The 26,782-nt window shown below is 33.8% G+C and overlaps 1 protein-coding gene across 1 annotated transcript; it reads right to left on the minus strand.

The window, feature by feature from the left end:
* Window positions 1-22,978: 22,978 nt before the first annotated feature.
* Window positions 22,979-23,830, minus strand: LOC126883641 (myb-like protein Z). Its single transcript, XM_050649297.1, has one exon. The coding sequence runs from the start codon at window positions 23,828-23,830 to the stop codon at window positions 22,979-22,981; it is 852 nt and encodes a 283-aa protein (XP_050505254.1).
* Window positions 23,831-26,782: the final 2,952 nt, after the last annotated feature.

Here is a 26,782-nt window from a genome sequence, read left to right on the forward strand (position 1 = left end):
ATTTCTGTTTTGAGATGGTTCGTAGCTGGGAGTCGCGTACCATGCAGCAATTTGTATGCTTTCTGTTAGTTTATCTACAGCTGATTCAAGTTCGAGTTCATTTTTCAAGGACAGATTTAGTGAGATCAGGCTGTCTAGTTTTTCTCTAAATTGGGACCAGTTAGTCTTGGTGTTATGCAAAGTTGTTTGATGTTCTTTGTTTAAGATTTTTTCGGAGATTGTTATTATAAAGGGTGAGTGGTCTGATGATAAATCAAAGCATGATTCAGCTTTACATTTTTTGGTATCGATGCCTTTTGTGATGCAGAAGTCAACGACATCAGGTATTTTGTTTAAATCAGACGGCCAATAAGTTGGTTCGCCAGTAGAAATTTGTTGCAGGTTATTTTCTACCATTGCTTTAGCTAATTCTCTGCCTCTTGGAGTTGTTAGTCTAGAACCCCACATCGGATGTTTTGAATTATAATCTCCACCTGCAATGAATTTGTTCCCTAGAGTGTTAAAATATTTTAGGAAATGTTCTTTTTTAACGACATGTTTAGGTGGGCAGTATAAGGCAGATATTGTTATTGGGCCGTGTGCTTCCTCAATTGTTAAGCTGGTTGCTTGCAGGTAGTCTTTGTTATATTTTTCCATTTCGGAGTGTTTAATAGAATCACGTATAATCATGGCGCTTCCACCGTGAGCTCTACCGTCTGGGTGATTTGTATAATACAACTTGTAGTTGGGAATCCGCATGTAGTGTTTTTCTGTAAAGTGTGTCTCAGAAATTAATAATATATCAATATTTTGATTAAGTATGAATGTTTTGAGTTCTTTAGCCCGTTGATAAAGGCCATTTGCGTTCCAGACTACTATTTTATATTTAAGTTGTGAAGCCATTAAGCAATCTTATTGATGACAGTAGTAAGTAAATTGAGCATTGTGCCCATTTGCTCCATGAGTTTTTGCATCATTTCTTCCAGCTTGGCTAAGTTGTTATTAGGTTGGTTAGGTCCTGGTATTGTTTGGTTGTTATAGCTACACTGTGGTTGATTTTTGTTGACTATTTGAGCATAGGTTAAATCAGGTTGTATTTGTTGAGTATTATTTGTTTGGATATGCGGTTGCATGATTCTTTTCTCTCTTAGTGTAGGATATAGCTTCTGCTGTAGTTGAATGTGAACTTGGCATCCTCTATAGTTAGCCGGGTGGTCACCGTTACAATTGACACATTTTACTTTGTCATCACGTGATTTCCGAGGACAATCTTTTGTTTCGTGATTGCCTGTACATTTTACGCATCTGTGTACTTTGCGGCAGTATGTTTTGGTGTGTCCGTAGTCTTGGCATCTTGTACACTGGGGGATTGTTCTTTTCGTACGAGGAGGTTCGCATTTGATGATATTGTTTCCTAATTTTTCTATTTTATAAACCTCTTTGTTGTTTTCCTTCGATACGATATCAATGAAAAACATTGGCAAGGGGGTTTTTGATACATAATGTTTTATATTGTGAATGTTCACTGCTTCGTGGCCTTGTGCTGCTAGATTTGTCTTTATGTCATTAGTATCTGTACCATGATGCAGTCCTTTTATGACAAACCTGAATGTTTTCTCGCTTTTTGGCCTAAAAGTATGGTATTGAGTATTCCTTTTATCAAGTTCAGTGATCAATTTTTTAAAATGTTCGGCCTCAACGACTTGAACTTTTACTGTTTCATAACTAATGGTTTTAATAGTGTATTTATCTCCTGTGGTTTGTTTCAGTAGATCATGAATGTGTTGGACAACACCTACATTATATATGGTTATCGGTGGGGGCTTGGGTACATGTTTTGTATTGTTTTCTTGATCTTTTGCTTCGTCTTGGCTTTCTTCGTTTTCTTCTGTAAGCATACTATACGAGTTTTTTGTTTCTAGTGGCTTTTGCAGCCAATAATCACTTAATTTTGTTTGTTTCCTGGATATTTCCACTTCGGGACTTCTTATTCTTTTTTTATTTGTTACTTTCTCCCATTTATCTTCAGATTCAGAGTTAGGAGCTGCTTGTTCATTCATGTGTTGGACTACCTGTGGATTTTGTGGATTTTGATATACTAAGTGTTGGGGGAGAGGTAAAGGATTTGGTTGTGAAAGATATTGTGGGAAAATTGGTTGCATTTGAGTAGATGAGCCTGGCATTTGCTGATATATGGCCTGTTGATTTTGATCATGGTAACCCGTTTGGGGCTGTGACATTGACGTAGGAAAAAAATATTGTTGATAAGACATATTATTGTTATTCACCTGATATCCGGATTGATGAGTTGGCACACCATTTCATTTGATATCCCTTTTTAACTCCACTCCACTGGTATGAAATTGTTGGATATTTTCTTCAGTTATTATCACTAATTGCCTTATGATAACTAGCTCGATTCCAAAACACTTATTTACTTTTAAAATGTAAAAATGTAATTAAAAATAAAAACTGAATCTATTTATTTAAACAAGTTTACGGAGACGTTCAAATTACTGATATTAAAACATGTAGGTAATTAAAATCACATTTAAATAATCACATTTTGTACACAAATCGAAATTAACGTTTACAATATAAAATGTTTTAAAATATTCTGGACTGAATGCGACCGCCTTACTCGGAGGTTTGTGGTCGACTATAATGAGTGACCTTTTATGCTTTATTAAATCTTAATTAATATTTAATTTAATTGTGTTTATAAATATGTTTATTTTAGCACATAATACTTATATAAAATTTCATTATGTATTCTGGTGCCTGGTGTAAGCTTATCCCAGCAAGGGAATTTCACTGGAAACTATGATAGTTATAGAAAAAAAATGTTGACTTATATTTTGGCCAACCCCCCAGACGACCAATGGTCATGGGGGAAAATGTTTTATTAGGCGAGCTATTATGTTACTTTAAGCATTACTGTAGTTAAAAGCAATAAACATTTCTGAATCTGAATCTAATCCTCATGAATAGTTTATACGTTTGCGACAGCAGTGAGATGGGTCTGTAATTTTTTATGTATTTTCTGTCGCCTTTTTTAAATAGCAGGATTGTAAGACTTTCGTTCCATTCGTCGGGTATTTCTCCTTTATGTAGACACTCATTAAATAGATTTCCTTCTTTAACATTTCAGCAAGGATTTTATCTGTCTCGGTGCTTTATTGTTCTTCAATTGTGATAGTGCTGTTTCTATTTCATAATTTTCTATTTTTGGTAGTGTTTCTGAGTTTAAATTCGTGATTGTTTTCTTAATATATTCTTGAGTGTTGAGGTTTGCGTCTTTTTGGAGGTGTATAGGTCTTTATAAAACCCTTCTACTTCTTCTAATATCTTATCTTTCCTCCTCTCTTCTCGTCCTGTTTCATCCTTTATTGAAATGAGTAGTGGTTTCCCTAAATTCAGTCGTAAACATTTTAGGCCTTTATTTCTCTCAATTACTTTCTCGATTTCATTTTCAGTGTGTTTTCTCAGACCTTCTCTTGTTTTTCTCCTAATAAATTTGTTTAGTTCTGCGTATTCCACTGTGTTTCTTTTGTTTTCGCTTATTAGTTTTCGTCTACTTTCCATTAATTTAATTGTCTCGCTACTTAATCTATTTTCTTTTGTTCTTAGTTTTTTGGCAGTTTTCATTCCCACTTCTAAGAGTTATTCTTTCATTGTTTTATTATATTTTATTAATTTCTGACTCTTCCTTTCCTACTTGTTGTTTATAGTTTTCCCTTAAAGTCTGTCTATATTCTTCTGCGTTTTATCTTATTCTGCTATGGTCAATAGCCGTTGGTTTTTTTCTGGGTTTCTACATGCGGTAATCGCTGCCAGTTGGGAATTTATTAAGAACAGTTACGTCTTCGAAGATTTTTTATTTTGGCAGAGGAAGTGTTCTATTTCATTTTTTGTCAGCCCATATTTGGGGAGACCCATATCCATTTTCGGTTTGGCTTCTTATTAAAGTATGTGTTTATTGCATGAAGGTTTTGTTGTTCTAAATATTCTAGTAGTCTTTCACCCCTAATATTCCTTGATCCAAATCCATAGTTTCTAGTCCGTTCTTTAACGGTAAAATATTGCAAAATCTCTAAATTTTAAAGAACCGCTTGGATTGACATGAAATTTGGCATACACATAGCTAACAAGCCAAAGAAAAAAAGTGATATTGTGCCGATATGTGCTTTTGCTCTGGGGGTGGTTTTCACCCCCTTTTGGGGGTGAAAAAATATTCGTCCAAAGTAAGTCAGGAAATGGATAAACTGACTAATTTTAAGTAACTTTTGTTCTATAGAGTTTTTTCACTAAGTCAATACTTTTCGAGTTATTTGCCAGTGAATATGTTCATTTTTTCAACAAAATAACCACGCTTTTAGACGGTTTTTCGCAAATAACTCAAATAGTAAGTATTTTGTCAAAAAAATATTCTTTAGCAAAAATATAGCCTGTAAAAAATTTAAAAAAAAATGGTGGATATATCACGTCTCTATACCTAGTAGAAGCAGAGTTATAGCTAATGAAAAATAGGTTCATATTCGTCAAATTCCAAATGGAGTACTTTAACGTGAAATAACCAAAAATGAAGCACATTTCGGGGAAAACTCATTACAACTTATTTAAAGTGTTTATTAAAAAAACTTTTAAAAACTAAAAAAAAAAGTGTTAAAAAAAACTTCATTTTTGTTTTATAAAAAAAATTTATAGCGTCAAAAGTAAACAAGTTACACTTAAAATAAAGTTTTTCCTTTTCGTTTTAGTAAAAAAATCGAGAAAATCACCCCTAATTAGTATCTTAAATAAAATCGTTACGACTTCACAAGTTTCTTGACTCGTGTATGTATTGTTTATATGATCTGTAAGTTTCATCGGTTCAAAGTTCTTATTATTGAAAGTCTGTAGTTAAAAGGGGTTGAACGAGTCACTGATCACGAATGTGTGCAAATTTAGAAACACCAAATCTTAATCAATTTTTGTCTAACAGAAAATAAAAAAATACGTGATATTCCGAAAAGCAATGCTGACTTTTTGTTTTTTGAGATTTTTGGTATCTCTAACAATTTTAAGTTATTTTGAAAAAAAGCATATTTTTCAAAATTAAAATTTTTAAAAATTTTACTTTGAAACCAATTTTTTTCAAAAATAAGCACTTTGAATCAATGAAACTTACAAATCATATAAACACAACATAAGTAAAATAATTTGTATAGCGGTAACGATTAATTTCATTTAAGTTGCTAATTAGGGGGTGGTCTTCCCGATTTTTTTTGCTAAAACAAAAGGGACCAACTTTATTTTGAGCGCAACTTGCTTAAATTTAATGCTAGAACCTTTTTGTAAAAACAGGAATAAAGCTTTTTTTTAAACACTTTAAAAAAGTTATAACGGGTTTCCCCAAAAAGTGCTTAATTTTTTGGATATTTCACGTCGAAATATTCTATTTGAAATTTGGTGAATATGAATATATTTTTCATTGGTTATAACTCTGGTTCTACGAGATCCAGAGACCTAACGCAAACAACATTTTTTTTAGTTTTTTATAGGCTATAGTTTTGCTAAGAAAGTTTTTTTCGACAAAATACTTACTTTTTGAGTTATTTGCGAAAAAATGAACATATTCACTCGCAAAAATAACTCTAAGAGTGTTGATTTGGCGAAAAAGCTCTATAACACAAAAGTTACTTAAAATTAGTCAGTTTACCCATTTCCGGACTTATTTTGGACATATATTTTTACACTCCCAGGAGGGGGTGAAAGTCACCCCCTAGGGCAAAAGCACACATCGGCACAATATCACTTTTTTTCTTTGACATGTAAGCTAAACGTATGCCAAATTCCATGTCAATCCAAGCGGTTCTTTAAAATTTAGAGCAAAAACCGTGTAAGAATGTACTATTCACAAGTTAGGGATATAGAAAAGTATTCTACTATTCACAAGATAGGGATATAAAACAGTTGGGCAAAGGTTTACTCAAATTTTTTTTTTGTACTTATACCGGGTGGAAGAAAAGAAATGTTTTTCTTAAGTTTGAGACACCTTGTAGGGAGGACGAGCTGCAAATGTGAGTATACATCGGAATCTTATTGTAGTGTTATGGTTTGTCAACATTTTGTTTTTGGAATGTCCCTGATATCTTTAGAAACAAAGAAAACAGACAGTTTTGTAGTGTAACATGTGTTTTAACCGAAACAAAAGTTTGAGACACCCTGTAGGGAGGAAAAGATACAAATACATCGATATTATGTTGTAATCTCATATTTTGTGAACATTTTTTTTTAATTTTTCTGACACCTTCAATAACACAGAAACTAGACGGTTTTACTCTTTAATATGTGTTTTAACTGACGACATGCGATACGTGAAAATGCCATGTCTTATCATACCACTAAGATGAAAGTGTTTCCTATAATATATAGTGCGAAAGAAAAAGAGTGTTCAAAGAAAAAAAATCTGTGTAATGTACCTCTCGCTATTTAAAGAGCCTCCACATGGATGCCGAATCCGTACTTACTCTCAAGGAAATTCCACCCCAAAACATCATAGAGCCTCCAATAAACAATCTCGTCTCTCTTATGTTACGCTGTGCATACCTCTTATTACCTGGTCGACAAATAACTTATAGGTGTCGACTGTCTATGAGAACTGTTTACGATGTGCCTTTCTGTTTTTAAAGTTTTGGTAACTGTTATTTTTGTTGTTAATTTAGTTTTGTTTATAAAGATATCAGGGACATTCAAAAAACAAAATGTTCACAAAACATAAGACATGTATACTCACATTTGTACCTCGTCCTCCCTACAGGGTGTCTCCAACTTAACATAAGAAGAACATTTCTTTTCCACCCGGTATAAGTACAAAAAAGAAAGACTAAGTTTTCAATCTAACAGCACATAAAACCACATAAAAAATGTTGTTCTGAAGCTATTTTCTTGTGGCATTTTTACAATTTTAACTATTTAGAATGGGAAATAAGCCACAATATTATTAAAAAATGATTTTTATTAACGTTTCGACGCCCAAATCGGGTGCCGTTGTCAAAATACAAAATACTATTAATATAAACAAAAATGTTGTTGCTTAGTAAAAAAATTCTTCTAATAATTTATTTAATTTGACTCATTTATATCGGCAATTCAGATACATATGATACATTTTAAAGTAGAAGACTTTAAAATGATATTGCCAATATTTATGAGTTGCGTTCCTGGGACGACTTTACTGAAAGATAGTTCATTCGATTACATGAAATCAACCCCAACTCAAGAATATCCGTCACAAAAAAAAAAAAAAAAATCGTAGCATGTGATCTGTCTTTAAAAAGACAACCACATGCAACGGTGACATTAAAATTCTCGCGTTAGAGATCTCATAGTAAATCACGAGGGAAAACCAGGAAAAACCTCGTGATACTATCCCGACATCGTAAGTATTTGGTCTTACATTTAATTTACTCTCAAAATTAATACCAAATTCTGACTTTACTATAATTTGTTTAAATTATAAATAATATCAATAATACATGGGTATATAAGTAATACTAAATAATAGAGTTCAGTGGAGAGATTCAAGTATAGTCCTGAAAGAAACAGATAGTAAAAAGAGAAAAATCAAAGAAGCGGCTCTAATTATGCTAAACGAAACCAATTGTGTCGCAAATTCCTCGGTGGAATGCAGTAGGATGTGGATACCCATACTGAAAGAGGAAGTCAATAGAAAGAAAATACCACAATTAGTAAGTCAATAGTCGAGTTAATACATATTTTATATTTTAGTATTACTTATATACCCATGTATTATTGATATTATTTATAATTTAAACAAATTATAGTAAAGTCAGAATTTGGTATTAATTTTGAGAGTAAATTAAATGTAAGACCAAATACTTACGATGTCGGGATAGTATCACGAGGTTTTTCCTGGTTTTCCCTCGTGATTTACTATGAGATCTCTAACGCGAGAATTTTAATGTCACCGTTGCATGTGGTTGTCTTTTTAAAGACAGATCACATGCTACGATTTTTTTTTTTGTGACGGATATTCTTGAGTTGGGGTTGATTTCATGTAATCGAATGAACTATCTTTCAGTAAAGTCGTCCCAGGAACGCAACTCATAAATATTGGCAATATCATTTTAAAGTCTTCTACTTTAAAATGTACCATATGTATCTGAATTGCCGATATAAATGAGTCAAATTAAATAAATTATTAGAAGAATTTTTTTACTAAGCAACAACATTTTTGTTTATATTAATAGTATTTTGTATTTTGACAACGGCACCCGATTTGGGCGTCGAAACGTTAATAAAAATCATTTTTTAATAATATTGTGGCTTATTTCCCATTCTAAATAGTTAAAACACATAAAAAATGTTACTCTACATCCTACCAGACTGAAAACAATGGGAACCTTCTCTGGTAACACCTCCGAGGCTTCTACAATTTGCAAGCCATAACGGATGCTGAGACTAAGAAAGATGGGGGAATTTTACAATTTATAATTCACGTCCCATCTGCTCAGCGCGGTAAAGTTCCAACGAGAATGGTTCCCTTCGTACTCCAATCAGAGTAAACATGTAAATAAAAATGAATAACCATTTTTAATTTCGTTGCAACACGAAACCCGCATCATTATTCCAGTTCAATCAGAGAGTGCAGCAAGCACCTCTACCGGTTTCGAAACTTATTAGTCTCTCATCAGGAGGCACATATCCTGCTCTCTCTGACCCAACTACGACAAACCCCGGCGTGCAGTCACGGATTGCAACGAACGAAATGGCGGGGATGCCCTAGCGGCAACTGCTAGCAAAAGACTAAGTTTTCAATCTAATAACACATAAAACCACATCAAAAAATGTTACTCTACATCCTACCAGACTGAAAACAAGACCAAAACAATATAAATACAAAAAAGAAGTTTGAGTAAACCTTTTCACAACTGTGTAAATGCTAAATAAAGATCTAAATTAATAAAAAACATTTAGCGGAATCCGTTAATCTGTTTACAAAAAAATCGACTATGAAAATGTGCATAATTTTCTACATCCGTAACTTATGCCTCGCAGTTTATATAAAACCCTTGGACCACCCTCTTCCATATTTTTTCATATCCTTTTGGTAAGTACCTGTTTATATTTTATATTCGCGAATCAGCGCCCCCTAATCAAAATTATCACCTGCCGCCACTGGTGAGATATTAAGAAATGAGATAGGAAAAATTGCGATACATCAACACCAGCAGTTAAAATCAAATTATATGCGAAAATCAACAAAAAGAACATTTTTCATGTAACATTTGCTCCAGATATTGTTATATCTTTGTTTATCATTTCCATCTTCAAATTGAATATTATTATAAATTGTTAAAAATATTTTACTATTCTACATTTGGATGGCATGCATTACAATAATTAACGAAATAATTAGTGATTATAGTGATTAAAAAAAAACAAATAATATACACACCAAAATGCGCTGAGTATTTTTAAGGAAAATCTTCATCCTGGTGCATTTACACAAATAATCACCGTGAGATTCCACCGTACTGCTTTCAAATACAAAGAAAGTACAGTAAAATCTCACGGAAAACAGTGGCATATTCATCACATTAAACTTTTCGTTGGCAGTACACGCAAAATTCGCAAGAACAACCTCTTCTACTGTTTGCAACCAAAGTACATACTAATAATGTTGCGATTTGCGACTGATGACTGATGTGAAAGCTGCAGAGGACCCTAAAATTTGAACTTAAGGGTATGTGCATCGGTAATGAGGGGGTAATAAAAGCAGAAAAGATTTGTTATTGATAGAATTCTCCGAAAACGGATCAGGTACACGGATCTGTCGATGATCGAAGCCCGTGGCTGGGATCATGCTGATGCTGGGATGTGATTTATTTTGCGGGCCGTCAAGTAATGTGTTTTTGAAATCAGTGGCGGTACGAAAAGGATTTGTCAATTGAAAAACTACTTTGGCAAATATGCTATGAATAACAAAGTATAATAATTTTACTTTTTTTCAATGCATAAATTAATATATTAAAAGTGGATATTGAGGTTTTTCGAGCACGACGGCGCAGCCGGATTGCTCGAAATAAAGAGCACGCGTTTTAAAGACCAGTTATCCACGAATACTTTAAGCCGGCTACACACATGTAGGGATGGCAAACAAAAATTACACATCGATCTATCGGATCATATGATACATCGAATGAAGATATCGATATACGATATATCTCAGAGAAAATATACCGATATATGCGATATATCGATATATTCTTATATAATTAAATAAAATAAAAGAACTACCAAAGTAAATTATAATTTTGTTTTAAGTGGGCGTATAAATTGGAGGTATTTCCAAATGTTCTTAAAATTTTGGAGCAAAAATTGCAGCGATGGCAAACAAAAATTACACATCGATCTATCGGATCATATGATACATCGAATGAAGATATCGATATACGATATATATCAGAGAAAATATACCGATATATGCGATATATCGATATATTCTTATATAATAAAATAAAATAAAAGAACTACCAAAATAAACTACTAAAAAAGTAAATTATAATTTTGTTTTAAGTGGGCGTATAAATTGGAGGTATTTCCAAATGTTCTTAAAATTTTGGAGCAAAAATTGCAGCGAGATTGTTCTTTATTAATTTTCTTAAAATGCAACCAAACATTGCTTTTGGGTGGAGCCGTTTCTCGTTATATTATTATATTAACTACACACAAATTCAACAATAGGTACCTACTTGGACGAATTCTCGATAGTAGATGGTAAAAACGAAATGTTGGATTCCAACACCAGTAACATTGACATCTTGAGTTTTAGGGTTTTAGCGTTGATTGAGGTATTGGGTGGGTATTATAAAACTTTATACTTAGAACGTACTACGTGAACGTGACAAATGTTAAATTTGAAATCATTTTATTAGGGTTTACATAGCGTGTCTTCTTGAAAAACATTGTTAAAAGTTAAAAAATATATGGTACTACCTGAAACTTGAAAAACAAGTTAAGGGAAACTTTTAACTCGAAAATCGTGATTATGATATATATCTCTTTAGAGTAGTAGAATATTGAATATTTCTTTAGTAACTATGACCTATAAGTGGTTCCCAACCTTTTGTCTGGCGACCCACCCTCTGATGTTTTTTCATATTCGCGACCCATCCCTCACCCATGATGATATATATGTACGTTATTCAGCTACTGTAAGACCTACGCCGCGACCCACCGGTTGGGAAACGCTGACCTATAGTATACTAAGCGTCTCAAAAAAGTAAGGATTTAATTTATATTATAAGATTTTATTAAAATTTTATATCTTGCCAATATGGTATATTATTCCTGTGTCAGCGAGTGGGCGATACATTGACTCTCAAATATCGATATATTTTCCAATATATCGAAAGTTGAATATCGATATAAAAATATCAATAAAATTTTAAAATATATCGATATAGGTATTTCATTTATCGATACATCGTTGCCATCCCTACACACATGCCTGTTACTAGAACACTGGCATACCAGTAACTAGCAAGCACCAGCTACTGTCTCCAAACTGTTAAAAAGGCAATATCCTAAGTGTCTACTATATACTAGTTCATGTTGTTAATTAGTATGCTTTGAAATTGTAAATAACTTCAATAATTGTCATTAGATTGTCTAGTTTATAAATTCTTAAAATACATTTTAAAATCAAGATCCTGAACTTTATTTAACTTCTGCTGCGCACAGTAGTATTATAAGATACTAATAATACTAATAGGTTATGGGCCGCTCCAGTTAGAAGAATATTTTGCAGCAAGAAAAAACTTAAAGATTTGTTTTTTGTACGATGGCTGAAAATGATCATTCGGGACTTGGAAGTGTTGAAAAACTCAGAGGCAGAGAAAATTACAGTACCTGGAAATTCCAAATGACTGCTCTCCTGAAGTATGATGGTTTATGGTATTGTGTTCAGCCAGAGATTCAACCAGCTTTTAATAATACTAATGATGGTAATAATGTTGTTAATTTAGACAATCCAGCCAAAAAGCGTCACGAGGAGAAAGCACTTTCAAAAATAATACTTTCTCTGGATAAGAGTACATATCCTCATGTAATGCAATGCAAAACAGCTGTAGAGACATGGCTTGCACTTGAAAAAGTATTTGAGGATAAAGGTCTTCATCGTCGACTTCGTTTACTACGAAATTTATGTTCAATTAAACTATCCAATTTTAGTACAATGGAAGATTATGTAAACGAAGCGATGGACTTATCTCAGCAACTATCTTCTATTGGAAAACCGATGGATGATGAATTTTTGGGTGCAATTATGCTGCAGGGTCTCACAGAAGCATATGACCCAATGGTAATGGCTCTGGAAAATTCAAATGTTGACATTACAGCTGATTTTGTGAAAACTAAACTTTTGCAGGACAAAAAATGGCAAAAGGTAAATGTGAAGAAGACAATGCACTCTCGGCGCAGAGATTTAAAAAAGTACCACATTGTTGGGGTTGCGGTTCCAAAGGACATTACAAAAATCAATGTACTAAGAAGAAAATGGACAAATCGCCAGAAAGAAGTAAATATCAAAGCAAAAGTAACAAAAAAGGTGGTACAACATGTTTCGCTGCATTTGGTATCAACATGAAAGAAGATGTATGGTACGTTGACAGCGGTGCATCTTCACACATGACCGGAAAATACGAAATTTTAACAGATATTACCAACAAAAATTCTGGTCAAGAGATTGTGGTGGCAAACGACTCCAGGCTTACAGTAAAAGGAACTGGTAGTGCTACAGTTACACTAAGAGAAAGTCGAGAAGAAAAATTGATACAAAACGTTAGGTATGTACCAAACCTATCGGTAAATCTCTTATCAGTGAACTCCTTAGTAAACAATGGTTGGTCTGTTATATTTGACATCAACGGATGCAGACTTTTTCACAATCAAAAGATAGCAGTGAAGAAGAGACCTGAAGCCACAGCAACAAATCTCGATGGATTGTATAAACTTAATACAATGGCTAAAGAAAAAGTTAACATTGCTAAACCTCAAAATTCACAGATGTTATGGCATAAAAGATTGGGTCATTTAAACCATTTTAGCATGGATCTATTAAAAAATGGTATGGCAACTGGTATACACTATGAAAAACAAGAAACACCTGAGCTTTGTGAAAGCTGTATTAAGGCAAAGCATGCCAGAAAACCATTTCCTAAAAATCCAAACAAAGAAGTTGCTAAAAATAAACTCGATTTGGTTCATTCAGATCTAGCTGGACCTATGGAGGTTCCATCATATGCTGGTTCAAAATATTTGTTTACCCTTATCGATGACCATACAAGAAAAGCATTTTGTTATTTTTTGAAGTCAAAGGACGAAGTTCCTGAGAAGTTTCAAGAATTTTGTGCAGAAGTCGAAACTGAAACTGAAAGAAAAATTAAAGTTTTAAGAAGCGACAATGGTGGTGAGTACTGCAATGCTCATATGAAGAAGTTTTTAAAAAGCAAAGGCATCAAACATGAACTTACTGTGCCATATTGTCCTGAACAGAATGGTGTTGCCGAAAGGTTCAACCGCACTATTTTCGAAAAAGTGCGTTCGATGCTGTTCGAGGTAAATGCTGAAAAACAAATGTGGGCGGAGCTGCTAACACAGCAGTATATTTATTAAACAGATCACCAACCAAGAAACTGAAAGGTAAAACTCCAGAAGAAAAATGGTCTGGAAACAAAGTTGACCTTACAATTCTACGTATCTTTGGATGTTATGCATATGCTCATGTTCCAAAAATAAAGCGGAAGAAACTCGACCAGAAAAGTAAAGAAAAAATCTTTGTTGGGTATTCAGAAACATCTGCCGGATACAGACTGCTAGATCCTGTTACACACAAAATTGAAATTGCACGAGATGTTGTATTTTTGGAAGAAAAAATGAATGACAAACCGTTTGAAGAAAGAAGCATGTCATTTCCTCTTGAGCAGACTGACATTGAAGTTGCAAGAAGTTGAAACAGATGAACCTGCTGATCCTGAAACTGTTAGCCAAGCCGCACACCAAAGAAACATGAAACGAAAAACATGAAACATGAAACGAAAAACATGTTTCATGAAACTAAAACACTGCTAAACAAATCTCAAAGTCCGCCTACCAATGAAACGAGTGTGATTCATGCTCATGACACATTTTTATTTTCGGAGAGTCTCATAAATGGTCGGACGTATATTTGTTTAGCAGTGGTTTATTTCCATGAAACCTAATTTACGTTTTATGTTTCTTTGATGTGCTTATGATGTGGCCTTACAGTCCAAGAAAACAATCAAGTTTCAATTCGTCCAAGTACTAGTAAGAGTGTGAATGAGAATGATTGTGGCGAGAATGAAGTGAATGATTGTTTGGAAGTAAGTAATGTAGAGAGTTTCAATGATTTTGAGAAAGATATGACTGAAAGTGTGCATGAAAGTATAAACGAAAATGATGTAAATACTAGAAAGTACGTTTCAGAGCAAAAGGTAGATGATACATGTAGTTCGCGATATCCGAAAAGAGATAGACGAATGCCAAAAATGTATGATGATTTTGCAGTTGATAATGAGAGAGTTAGTTATGCAATGCCTTGCCTTCCTATTGATGATTTAGAACCCACAACTGTTTCAGAAGCGTTATCAGGTTCGAGAAGTTTTGAATGGATTAAAGCTATCGAAAAAGAGATGAATGCGTTCAAAATTAACAACACTTGGGAACTAGTATAGATAAGCCTTCTAACAAAAACATTGTAAAAAACAAATGGGTTTTTAAAATAAAAAGGGATCAGAATGGTGACATTTTAGCTTATAAAGCTCGTTTAGTAGCCAAAGGCTTTACTCAAAAACATGGCATAGATTATAACGAGACTTTTTCACCTGTTATTCGTTACAGTAATTTAAGGTTTTTACTTGCATTGACTGCTGAACTAAATCTAGAAGCAGATCACATGGATGTAGAAACAGCTTTCTTAAATGTTAACATTGATCAAGAAATTTATATGTCTCAACCTGAAGGTTTTGAAGTGCCCGGTTTTGAAAACAAAGTTTGCAAATTAAATAAAGCAATATATGGGTTAAAACAATCTTCTAGGCTTTGGTATGAAAAGGCAACACAAGTTCTTCAAAAATTAGGTTACAAACAATCTAAAATTGAACCTTGTATTTTTGTAAAAATTTCTGATAAAATGCTAGTTATCATAGCATTATATGTTGATGATTTTTTCATTTTTTACAATGATGTGAGTGAGGTAAAATTTCCAAAAACAGAATTACAAATACATTTTCGTATGAAGGACTTAGGGCCAATTTCATATTGTTTGGGAATGAAAGTTGAGCGAAATAGAAAGCAAAACGAGTTGAAACTTAGTCAAGATCAGTATGTTGTGAAATTGCTTGAAAAATTTCAAATGACTGATTGTAAGACTGTTAGTACACCCCTTGGACAAAATCAAAAACTTTCGTTTGAGGGAGAATATCATGAAATACCTTTTCAGCAGTTAATTGGTTCTATAATGTATCTTGCTGTTTGTACAAGACCTGATATTGGATTTTCAGTATCTTATTTAAGTCAGTTTAATACTAAACACAGCAAAGAGCATTGGTTGGCTGCTAAAAGAGTCTTGAGGTATTTAAAGGCCACTAAAGATGTAGGCCTGATTTATAGAAAGTCAGGTGATGCAATAACTGGCTTTGTGGACTCTGATTGGGGTAATGACATTCTTGATAGAAAGTCATATTATGGCTATATTTTTATTTTATCAGGTGCTCCCATTTCTTGGGAATGTCATAAACAAAAGACGACTGCATTAAGTTCCACTGAAGCAGAGTATATTGGCATTTATGAAGCAGCTAAGGAATCTTTGTACTTAAAATCTTTGATTTCTGAACTTTTTGAAAATAGTGAAGTTTATACATTTCTTAGCACTTCAGAACCAATGACTATCTATAACGATAACCAAAGTGCTATTAAATTAGCAGAAAATCAAATGTTTCATAAAAGAACTAAACATATTGATTTAAAGTATCACTTTATACGTGAGCATGTTCAGAGTGGTAATATTAAGCTTGCATATATGTCTACTAACGAAATGGTTGCAGATATTTTAACAAAAGCTTTAGGTGCTCAAAAGCACAAGTTTATATGTCATATATATATATATATATATATATATATATATATATATATATATATATATATATATATATATATATATATATATATATATATTGTTTTGATTCTACTTATTGATATCTACTTTGATTGGGCTAGCTCAAATTAATAAATTTTTCTCAGGGTTTTACATCATCCAATCGCAGAAATGCAAAACCAGTACTCAAAAAAAATCTCATGGAAAAATAAAAATCAAAAAAATAAAATATAACCGTATATTAAAGAAAAATCAATTATACCAAAGAATTAAAACACAAATTTTTAATAATAGAATAAACTGTAAAAAAAAACAGACAATCTATGAAATGCTTGTGCAAAATACTGAAAATAAATGTGAAAAATAACGCAAATTATTTTGAAATTGAAATTACCCAGTATGAATACAAAATGAATTATAACTACTTAGTAAAACAAAAGTCAATTTGAAAATCAAGAAAAAGTTTATGTGAAAGTTTACGTCCTATTTCACTGGATCCTTTACGTATAGGTCGATGCAACCAAATGAAACCAAAAGCGTGGCAAACAGAGACTATTTACGGAGAGTATAATGTATATGTTTGGATACCTCGGTACAGCTGTGTTCACTTGACATTGAATCTTCCTTTGACTTTTAAAATAACATTTTACTTTGTACTTTTTATGTACGGGTGCCTATAAGGCTTTTTTATTAACGAAGCCCGACACTACTGCTACTTATTCTTTAACAATACCTTCTATCTCAGCTCTCTCTAAAACACACCCTGACTCTCGTTCTTTTCTTGTCATCAAAAAATTAAAATTTCTGACATCCTTCAAACTATATCCTCCCTTCCGTTCCATTGGTCCAAACAAATATCCTTACTACGTCATATTTCAACGCCTCCAAACGCTTTTGCCGCTAATTGTTCGTAGAAACACTGTCTATTGAATGTAACCGCACTGTTAACATGATAAACGCATTTGTCCAAAATTCATAGAATATTTTAACATTATGAAAAAGAAAAACTTATACCTTACAATACAATACTGGGTAATTGAAATCGTTATCTAATTTACAGGGTGAATTAAAAATTTAAATATTAAAAAAATTATTTTAACGTACTACAAATTATCATACAATTAGATAATTAGATTTTCTTCTTTTTCCTCTCTGCTTTTCTTTATCTATGACAACTTTCCCGACCTTGGGTATGAACAAAAATCGAGATTGAAAAGAGAAGAATTTTTTTCAGACCCAAATTACTCAAGTAAACTATACATAAATTCCAATTACGGGCTCCTAGATAAATACTTATGCCCCCATTACTTTGTTTAATAATGACTACTAGATTTATGTGTTGTGAATGACATCTTTCTATTATTTTATTTCTCAACCTGTTATCTATTTCTTGACCTACATATTTTCTATATTTACACGGATTAGAGTATATCTTCGAGTGGAAATTAGATAAGTTTTTCCTTTTGATTGTGTGTTCGTCTTTTGTCGCTACTCTATTTTCAGTTTTGATTTCTCCCGCATGTTCTGCCAATAATTTTTTTAAGTCATGCGTCATTTCTTCTCCACAGACTATTATTGATGTCTCTTCTTTCTTTTCGCAATTCCTTGATTTTATACACATATTGAACTCAACTTCGTTCTCATTCTCCTCCGATTCTTCTTCTCCAAAAACTACAGTACTGACATTTAAATTTTCTTCTTCCTCTTCTTTCTCTTCAGGTCCTTCAATTGTGTCCACCTGTGTCGGCGTTACACTTCTTTTCTTCCTATTTCTTCTCCTCCCATTCTTTCTCTCTTCTCTTTCATCGGTGTACATCGTTTGCGATGCCACACTTCTCATTTTATTAGATTTAAAATTTGTTGTTAAAACATTTACTTCATTTCCTGTGTCATCTTCTTCCTTCTCCTCTTTATTTTCATCTTGCTTGTTAGTCATTGATGTACACACCTTATTCGGCGCTGTACTATCTTCCTGTTCATGTTCTTTTTCCTTTAAACCTTCTTCCAGTATGTCCTCTCCAAATTTTATATAGTTGTTTGCAAAATTAATTTCCGTTCCATACTTATCCAATTCATCCATTCCAATGACAATATAAGGACATTCCGTGTCCTCAATTATAAAACAATTTATCAAATATTCTCTATTTTTAAATCTCAATGTCAAACCAATAGCCTCATTCGTAGTCGAAATCTTTTTTGAATTAGCACTCACTAACCTTATTCGAGAAATATTATACTTTTGAGAATTTAGTCCTAAATCCTTTATCAATTAAAAATGAATAACCATTTTCAATTTCGTTGCAAAACGAAAATACAGCCGAACCATATTCCAGTCCAATCAGAGAGTGCTGCAAGCACCTCTACCGGTTTCGAAACTTATTAGTCTCTCATCAGGAGGCACATATGCTGCTCTCCCCGATCCAACCAAAACAAACCCCAGCGTGCAGTCCCGAATTGCAACGAACGAAATGGCATAGATGCCCTAGCGGCAACTGCTAGCAAAAGACTAAGTTTTCACTCTAATGGCATATAACATATCCCACCAGAATGAAAACAATGGGAACCTTCTCTGGTTACACCTCCGAGGCTTCTACAATTTGCAAGCCATACGGATGCTGAGACTAAGGAAGATGAGGAAATTCTACAATTTACAATTCACGTCACATCTGCTCAGCGCGGTAAAGTTCCAACGAGACTGGTTCCCTTCATACTCCACACAGAGTAAATGTAAATCAAAAATGAATAACCATTTTCAATTTCGTTCTTCTTCTTCAGGTGCCATCTCCGCTACGGAGGTTGGCAATCATCATAGCTATTTTAATTTTTGAGGCAGTAGCTCTAAATAGTTGTTTCGAGCTGCATCCAAACCACTCTCGCAGGTTCTTCAACCATGAAATTCGTCTTCTTCCGATGCTTCTTCTGCCATCTATCTTTCCCTGCATTATGAGTCGTAGGATACCATACTTGTCGCCCCGCATCACATGTCCGAGATACTGTAGCTTCTTTTCTTTAATTGTAAGTTCAACTTCCTTTTCTTTACCTATTCTTCTCAGTACTTCATTGTTTGTAACTCTATCTACCCAGGAAACCCTCATAATTTTTCTATAGGTCCACATTTCAAAGGCGTTAAGTCGTCTCATTGTCTCTACATTTAACGTCCATGATTCCACTCCATAGTATAGAACACTGTAGACGTAACATTTTGTTAGGCGTACTTTAAGAGCTAATGTTAAATCTTTGCTACATAGGACCTTTTTCATTTTTATAAAATTAGAACGTGCTTTTTCGATTCTGACTTTTATTTCTGCAGTGTAGTCATTATTTTCTGTTATAAGTGTTCCTAGGTAAGTGTACTTTTTTACTCTTTCGATCTGCTGGCCCTCTACTATCAAGATTTCGTTAGTATTATGGTTGTTTTTACTAATTTTCATAAACTTCGTCTTTTTGATATTGAGAGAGAGTCCGTACTCCCTACTACACCTTACTATTTTACTCATGAGTCTTTGCAGGTCTTGTAAACTATCGGCTATTATTACTGTATCATCTGCATATCTGATGTTGTTAACTAAGACTCCATTTACTCTTATGCCGACTGTTTCATCTTCCAGAGTTTCTCGCATTACCTCTTCAGAATAAGCGTTAAATAATAGAGGTGATAGTATGCAGCCTTGCCTGACTCCTCTCTTTATTTCCATTTCTTCAGATGTTTCTTTTTCAATTCTTACTATTGCTCGCTGATTGTAATAGAGGTGTGTTATTAGTCTTAAATCTCTTTTATCTAGGTTTTTATTTTTTAGGATTTCCATGAGTCGATCATGTTTTACTTTATCAAACGCCTTATTGTAGTCTATAAAACAGACGTAAAGAGGATGGTTAACATCCAAACATCTCTGTGTCAGCACGTTGAAGGAGAATAATGCCTCTCTGGTACCCATACCATTGCGGAACCCATATTGAGTGTCACTAATATCCAGCTCCAGTTTAGAGTGTATTCTGGCGTGGATAATTTTCAATAGAATTTTCAAGGTATGTGACATTAAGCTTATGGTTCGGTAGTCACTGCATTCTTTTGCATTCACCTTCTTTGGCAAACACACAAAGGCTGATGTCAACATTTCTCTAGGGATGATTCCAGTAGTATAGATAGCGTTGAACAGTTCTACTATTATGTCCAGGTTTTTCTCGTTGACCAACTTTATCAGCTCGCTAGGCAATTCATCTGGACCAGCAGATTTATTGGTTTTCATAGAGTTTATTGCCTGACTAACCTCTGATTTGGTTATCTCTGGGCCTACATCTCCCGTTTGGCTATCTACGGATGTACTAGCTTCTCTCTGGTCATGAAATAGTTCCTCGATATACTCTTTCCATCGTCGTAGTTTTCGTTTTGTCTCCATTATAATATTTCCATTTTTGTCGAGCAATATATTTGAGGTTCTTCTATTTCCTATTCCGGCTAGTTCTTTGACTTTTTTATGTAGGTTGAAGTTGTCATATGTGTTTTGCAGTTCTTCTATTTCTTTACATTTTTCAGAGAAGTAGGTTTCTTTAGCCTCCCTAATTTTTCTTCTTATTTGGTTTTGAAGCTGTTTATAGCGGGTCTTATTAATGGTTTTGTTTTTCTTCTTTCATTCATCAAGTCTAGAATTTCCTCCGTCATCCATTCTTCTTTCTTACATTTGGTTGTAGTAAGTACTTTCTTACTTGGTTCTAATATAGAGGTTTTGAAGAATTGCCACTGCTGTTCTACGTTGCAATTATTTCCTGGGTTTCTGTCTAGATTTGTGTTGATTTCGTGTTTCAGATTTTCTTTTGTTTCTTCTGACTTTAGTTTCTGTATGTTAAGTTTATTGTTGTTGCGGCTTTTTTGCGTCTTTTTTAGTTGAAGTTGAAACCTAGCAATAAGAAGACTGTGATCAGAGGATACGTCTGCTCCTGGATATGCCTTTACTGCCTGAATTGAGTTTCGATATCTGTGCTTTATTAGGATGTAGTCAATTTGATTTCTGACAATTTTGTGCTCTTTGTCAGCTGGTGATTTCCATGTATACAGGCGTCGCTTAGGTAATTTAAAGAATGTATTTGCGGCTATAACATTATGCTCCTGGCAAAATTCTATTAGGCGATCTCCTCTGTCGTTTCGTTCGCCAAGCCCATATGATCCTACATTAGGGTAGCATTTTCCTTCGCCAATTTTTGCGTTGAAATCACCCATGATCACTGTTATGTCTCTAGATGCTGTGAGATGTAATGTTTTCTGGAGTTCGCTGCAAAATTTCTGGAGTTCGCTGTTCAATTTCGTTGCAAAACGAAAATACAGCCGAACCATATTCCAGTCCAATCAGAGAGTGCTGCAAGCACCTCTACCGGTTTCGAAACTTATTAGTCTCTCATCAGGAGGCACATATGCTGCTCTCCCCGATCCAACCAAAACAAACCCCAGCGTGCAGTCCCGAATTGCAACGAACGAAATGGCATAGATGCCCTAACGGCAACTGCTAGCAAAAGACTAAGTTTTCACTCTAATGGCATATAACATATCCCACCAGAATGAAAACAATGGGAACCTTCTCTGGTTACACCTCCGAGGCTTCTACAATTTGCAAGCCATACGGATGCTGAGACTAAGGAAGATGAGGGAATTCTACAATTTACAATTCACGTCACATCTGCTCAGCGCGGTAAAGTTCCAACGAGACTGGTTCCCTTCATACTCCACACAGAGTAAATGTAAATCAAAAATGACTCAATTCGGGACTGCACGCTGGGGTTTGTTTTGGTTGGATCGGGGAGAGCAGCATATGTGCCTCCTGATGAGAGACTAATAAGTTTCGAAACCGGTAGAGGTGCTTGCAGCACTCTCTGATTGGACTGGAATATGGTTCGGCTGTATTTTCGTTTTGCAACAAAATTGAAAATGGTTATTCATTTTTGATTTACATTTACTCTGTGTGGAGTATGAAGGGAACCAGTCTCGTTGGAACTTTACCGCGCTGAGCAGATGTGACGTGAATTGTAAATTGTAGAATTCCCTCATCTTCCTTAGTCTCAGCATCCGTATGGCTTGCAAATTGTAGAAGCCTCGGAGGTGTAACCAGAGAAGGTTCCCATTGTTTTCATTCTGGTGGGATATGTTATATGCCATTAGAGTGAAAACTTAGTCTTTTGCTAGCAGTTGCCGCTAGGGCATCTATGCCATTTCGTTCGTTGCAATTCGGGACTGCACGCTGGGGTTTGTTTTGGTTGGATCGGGGAGAGCAGCATATGTGCCTCCTGATGAGAGACTAATAAGTTTCGAAACCGGTAGAGGTGCTTGCAGCACTCTCTGATTGGACTGGAATATGGTTCGGCTGTATTTTCGTTTTGCAACGAAATTGAAAATGGTTATTCATTTTTGATTTACATTTACTCTGTGTGGAGTATGAAGGGAACCAGTCTCGTTGGAACTTTACCGCGCTGAGCAGATGTGACGTGAATTGTAAATTGTAGAATTCCGTCATCTTCCTTAGTCTCAGCATCCGTATGGCTTGCAAATTGTAGAAGCCTCGGAGGTGTAACCAGAGAAGGTTCCCATTGTTTTCATTCTGGTGGGATATGTTATATGCCATTAGAGTGAAAACTTAGTCCTTTATCAATTGTTTATTAACTAATGATACCTCTGAACCAGTGTCCAAAAGGATATCAACCTTTTTATTTTTAATATACCCGCCTGTACCATAACCAAATTATTGCGCACGTATTCAATCTTTTTTTCCGCTAAAGTGATAAATTCCCTAGGGTGAGTATATATTCCTGAATTAAATTTTATCCCTGTTTTTAGTGAGTGCCCTCCTGAAAAGACGACCCTGCTCTATTGATTTCTACTTCCATATTGTCCATTTCTTGGTGTCCTTGTTCATTTTCTCCTTCTTTAATGAAACTTAGGCTGTTTATTTCTCTGTTCTGTTCTCTTCCTTGTCCATTGTTGTTGTTATATTGGTTTCCTCTATTAAAATTTTCCCGACCTGCATTTGGCTGATATGGTTGATTGTTATACTTTCTCCCATTGTTTTGAAATCTATTTTGATGATATCCATTTCTATTCTGTTCATATCTATTTTGATTAAAATTGTTTGTATATCTTTGTCCCTCATTATCCCTATGTCCATTGTATCGGTAAGGATTTTCATTACGAGACTGTCTGTAGTTGTTTGTGCGGTTTGTTTGGTTGTTCCCATTGTTTTCCGTTTGTCTACCGGTCCTTCTTTCTTTTCTTCGAGCCTCTCTTACAACTAAGAACTGGCATAAACTGTCCATGTCCCTATATCCTTGCAAGGTGACATAGTCTTCCATTGTATTGTCAAAATGTCTTGCTATCAATTCAACTAGCTGTTCTTCCGAATAATTATAATTTAAATATTGCCCACTGGCGTATACTTGCAATGCATATTTCTCTTCGGATATTCCTAGTTTCTCATCATATTTTCCATTTTGTAGTTCACTATTCACGACCATCTGTTTCTCTTTTCCCCAATAATATCTCAAAAATTTTCTTTCAAATTCTTCCCAATCTTGCAACTCATTTTGCTTACTCTCGAACCATAATGCTGCTCCATCCTTAAAATGATTCCTTATCATATCCTTAGCCTCTTCAAACTCTTCATATCCTTGTTTTTTATTTTTAAGCATCCTAATAAACGGGACTGGGTGCTGTTTCTTTATATCCCCGCCAAATTGGACCTTATTTTCTGCTCCATTGTATATAATTACTTGTCTTCTTTCTCCAGTATTATGTTGTGTTTTTACTTCCAATAGTTTCTTATCTATTTTTTTAAATCTATCCTGTATTTCCTCGTCTCTATCTCCTACATGTTTTCCAAATTCTGTTGTTTCTTGGTATGTTTTTCTAAATTTTGGCTAATTTCCTTTGTTTTCTGCTCTATTTCATATTTCATCTGTTTTAAATACATTTGTACATCCTCTTTATGCTGTTCTAGTCTCTGCTCCATTTGTTTAAAACCTAGATCTTGTCGTTTACTGTTTTCGTCTATACTTTTTTTAATTTTTTCTGCTTGTCTTCTACTGTTTTCTTCCTGTCTTTGACTGTTATCATTTAATTTTTTATTGATTTCTTCTGTCTGTATCTGTAGCATTTGTAATATCCTATCCATTGTTGACATTTCTGTGCTACTCTCCTTGATTGTTGTTTCTGTAATACTAATTTCTTCGTCTACATTTTCTATTCCTTCCTCGCTATAACGTTCTTCTGTTTCCTTTTGTTTTTTGTTGAGTCTTGTCTCCATTTTCTTTCCTTTTTCTGGACTTAACAATGTGAACGTACAAACCAACCGAACTATTATCTTTACCTATTCCACAAGAATGTTGAAGATTATTCAAAGCGAAAAAGGTTTGAATAATAAAAATCAAAAATACTTTGTCGAAATTTGGCAGAGAGAAAAAAAATTAGAAAAATCCTGTAAGAATTTATATATTTTCCAGTACACTTTGTCTGGGTATTGGTGTTTCTGCTTTTGCATCACACGCTTGGGCGACAATATTGTTTTGATTCTTCTTATTGATATCTACTTTGATTGGGCTAGCTCAAATTAATAAATTTTTCTCAGGGTTTTACATTATCCAATCGCAGAAATGCAAAACCAATACTCAAAAAAAATCTCATGGAAAAATAAAAATCAAAAGAATAAAATATAACCGTATATTAAAGAAAAATCAATTATACCAAAGAATTAAAACACAAATTTTTAATAATAGAATAAACTGTAAAAAAAAAACAGACAATCTATGAAATGCTTGTGCAAAATACTGAAAATAAATCTGAAAAATAACGCAAATTATTTTGAAATTGAAATTACCCAGTATGAATACAAAATGAATTATAACTACTTAGTAAAACAAAAGTCAATTTGAAAATCACGAAAAAGTTTATGTGAAAGTTTACGTCCTATTTCACTGGATCCTTTACGTATAGGTCGATGCAACCAAATGAAACCAAAAGCGTGGCAAACAGAGACTATTTACGGAGAGTATAATGTATATGTTTGGATACCTCGGTACAGCTGTGTTCACTTGACATTGAATCTTCCTTTGACTTTTAAAATAACATTTTACTTTGTACTTTTTATGTACGGGTGCCTATAAGGCTTTTTTATTAACGAAGCCCGACACTACTGCTACTTATTCTTTAACAATACCTTCTATCTCAGCTCTCTCTAAAACACACCCTGACTCTCGTTCTTTTCTTGTCATCAAAAAATTAAAATTTCTGACATCCTTCAAACTATATCCTCCCTTCCGTTCCATTGGTCCAAACAAATATCCTTACTACGTCATATTTCAACGCCTCCAAACGCTTTTGCCGCTAATTGTTCGTAGAAACACTGTCTATTGAATGTAACCGCACTGTTAACATGATAAACGCATTTGTCCAAAATTCATAGAATATTTTAACATTATGAAAAAGAAAAACTTATACCTTACAATACAATACTGGGTAATTGAAATCGTTATCTAATTTACAGGGTGAATTAAAAATTTAAATATTAAAAAAATTATTTTAACGTACTACAAATTATCATACAATTAGATAATTAGATTTTCTTCTTTTTCCTCTCTGCTTTTCTTTATCTATGACAATATATATATATATATATATATATATATATATATATATATATATATATATATATATATATATATATATATATATATATATATATATAAAAAACAAAAGATGTAGATCTTTGAAACACACTCAGTGATCATTTTATTTTAACATATATTTTAATATATATATATATTGTTATATTTCTATTTGATATGAAAATTAAATTTTGATAATTATAAACAGAATTCAATTTAATATAAAATATTTTCAATTTTCTCAACCACGGGCATATAAATTTAGAACAACCTGTATACAACAAATTGTTATATTTAATTTTAAGAAGTGATTAAACGAAACTCGGGACAATGCGCTTAGAATGACTCAAGTGAAATCGATAATAGGTCATTATCGTTGTTCGCGGAAGGTTCGATCATTAGCCGATGCTAAATAAGACTTAGTGGAAGTAGATAATAGATCATTAAATTTTGTAATTAGTAGAAAGTAATTTTAGAATGGGAATTAACTATTTTTCTTTTGAAATCCATTAAGCATATTTAGAAAGATTAAAAATTGGTTTTGAGGAATACTGCGAATGAGAGTTGGTGGTGGAAGTTTGATTTGTGAATCTGGAAGGGATATTTAGAAAGTAGGGGAATGAATGACAAATAGAGATCAGAATGTTTTGAGCTGTCGAGAAGTGAAGTCCAGTAGTAGACGGTAGTGTACGGAGAGTGAGAAAGCCGGTGTAGTTCCGTGAGTGTGGAGTATCTATCGTGGAACGAGAGGTAGGCCAGGTTGAGAGTAAAAGAACCTCCTTGAGCCAAGAGTTCCCGGTAGCTGATTGCAGTTTCGAAAAAGGTAGAACACAGCATCACGACAGAAGCAGGAAACGAGAGCTATACGAGCTAGTTTCAAAGGAGAACATTACTGGAAGCCAGGACGAGGTTTTGATTGCAGCCAAGGATAGCAGGAACCGGGTCTTGTGTGAAGACATTCTCAGTTCACCAGAAAAAGGT

The sequence above is a fragment of the Diabrotica virgifera genome, chromosome 4 (genome assembly GCF_917563875.1).
Source record: "Diabrotica virgifera virgifera chromosome 4, PGI_DIABVI_V3a".
In the NCBI taxonomy this organism is placed as follows: Eukaryota; Metazoa; Arthropoda; class Insecta; order Coleoptera; family Chrysomelidae; genus Diabrotica; species Diabrotica virgifera.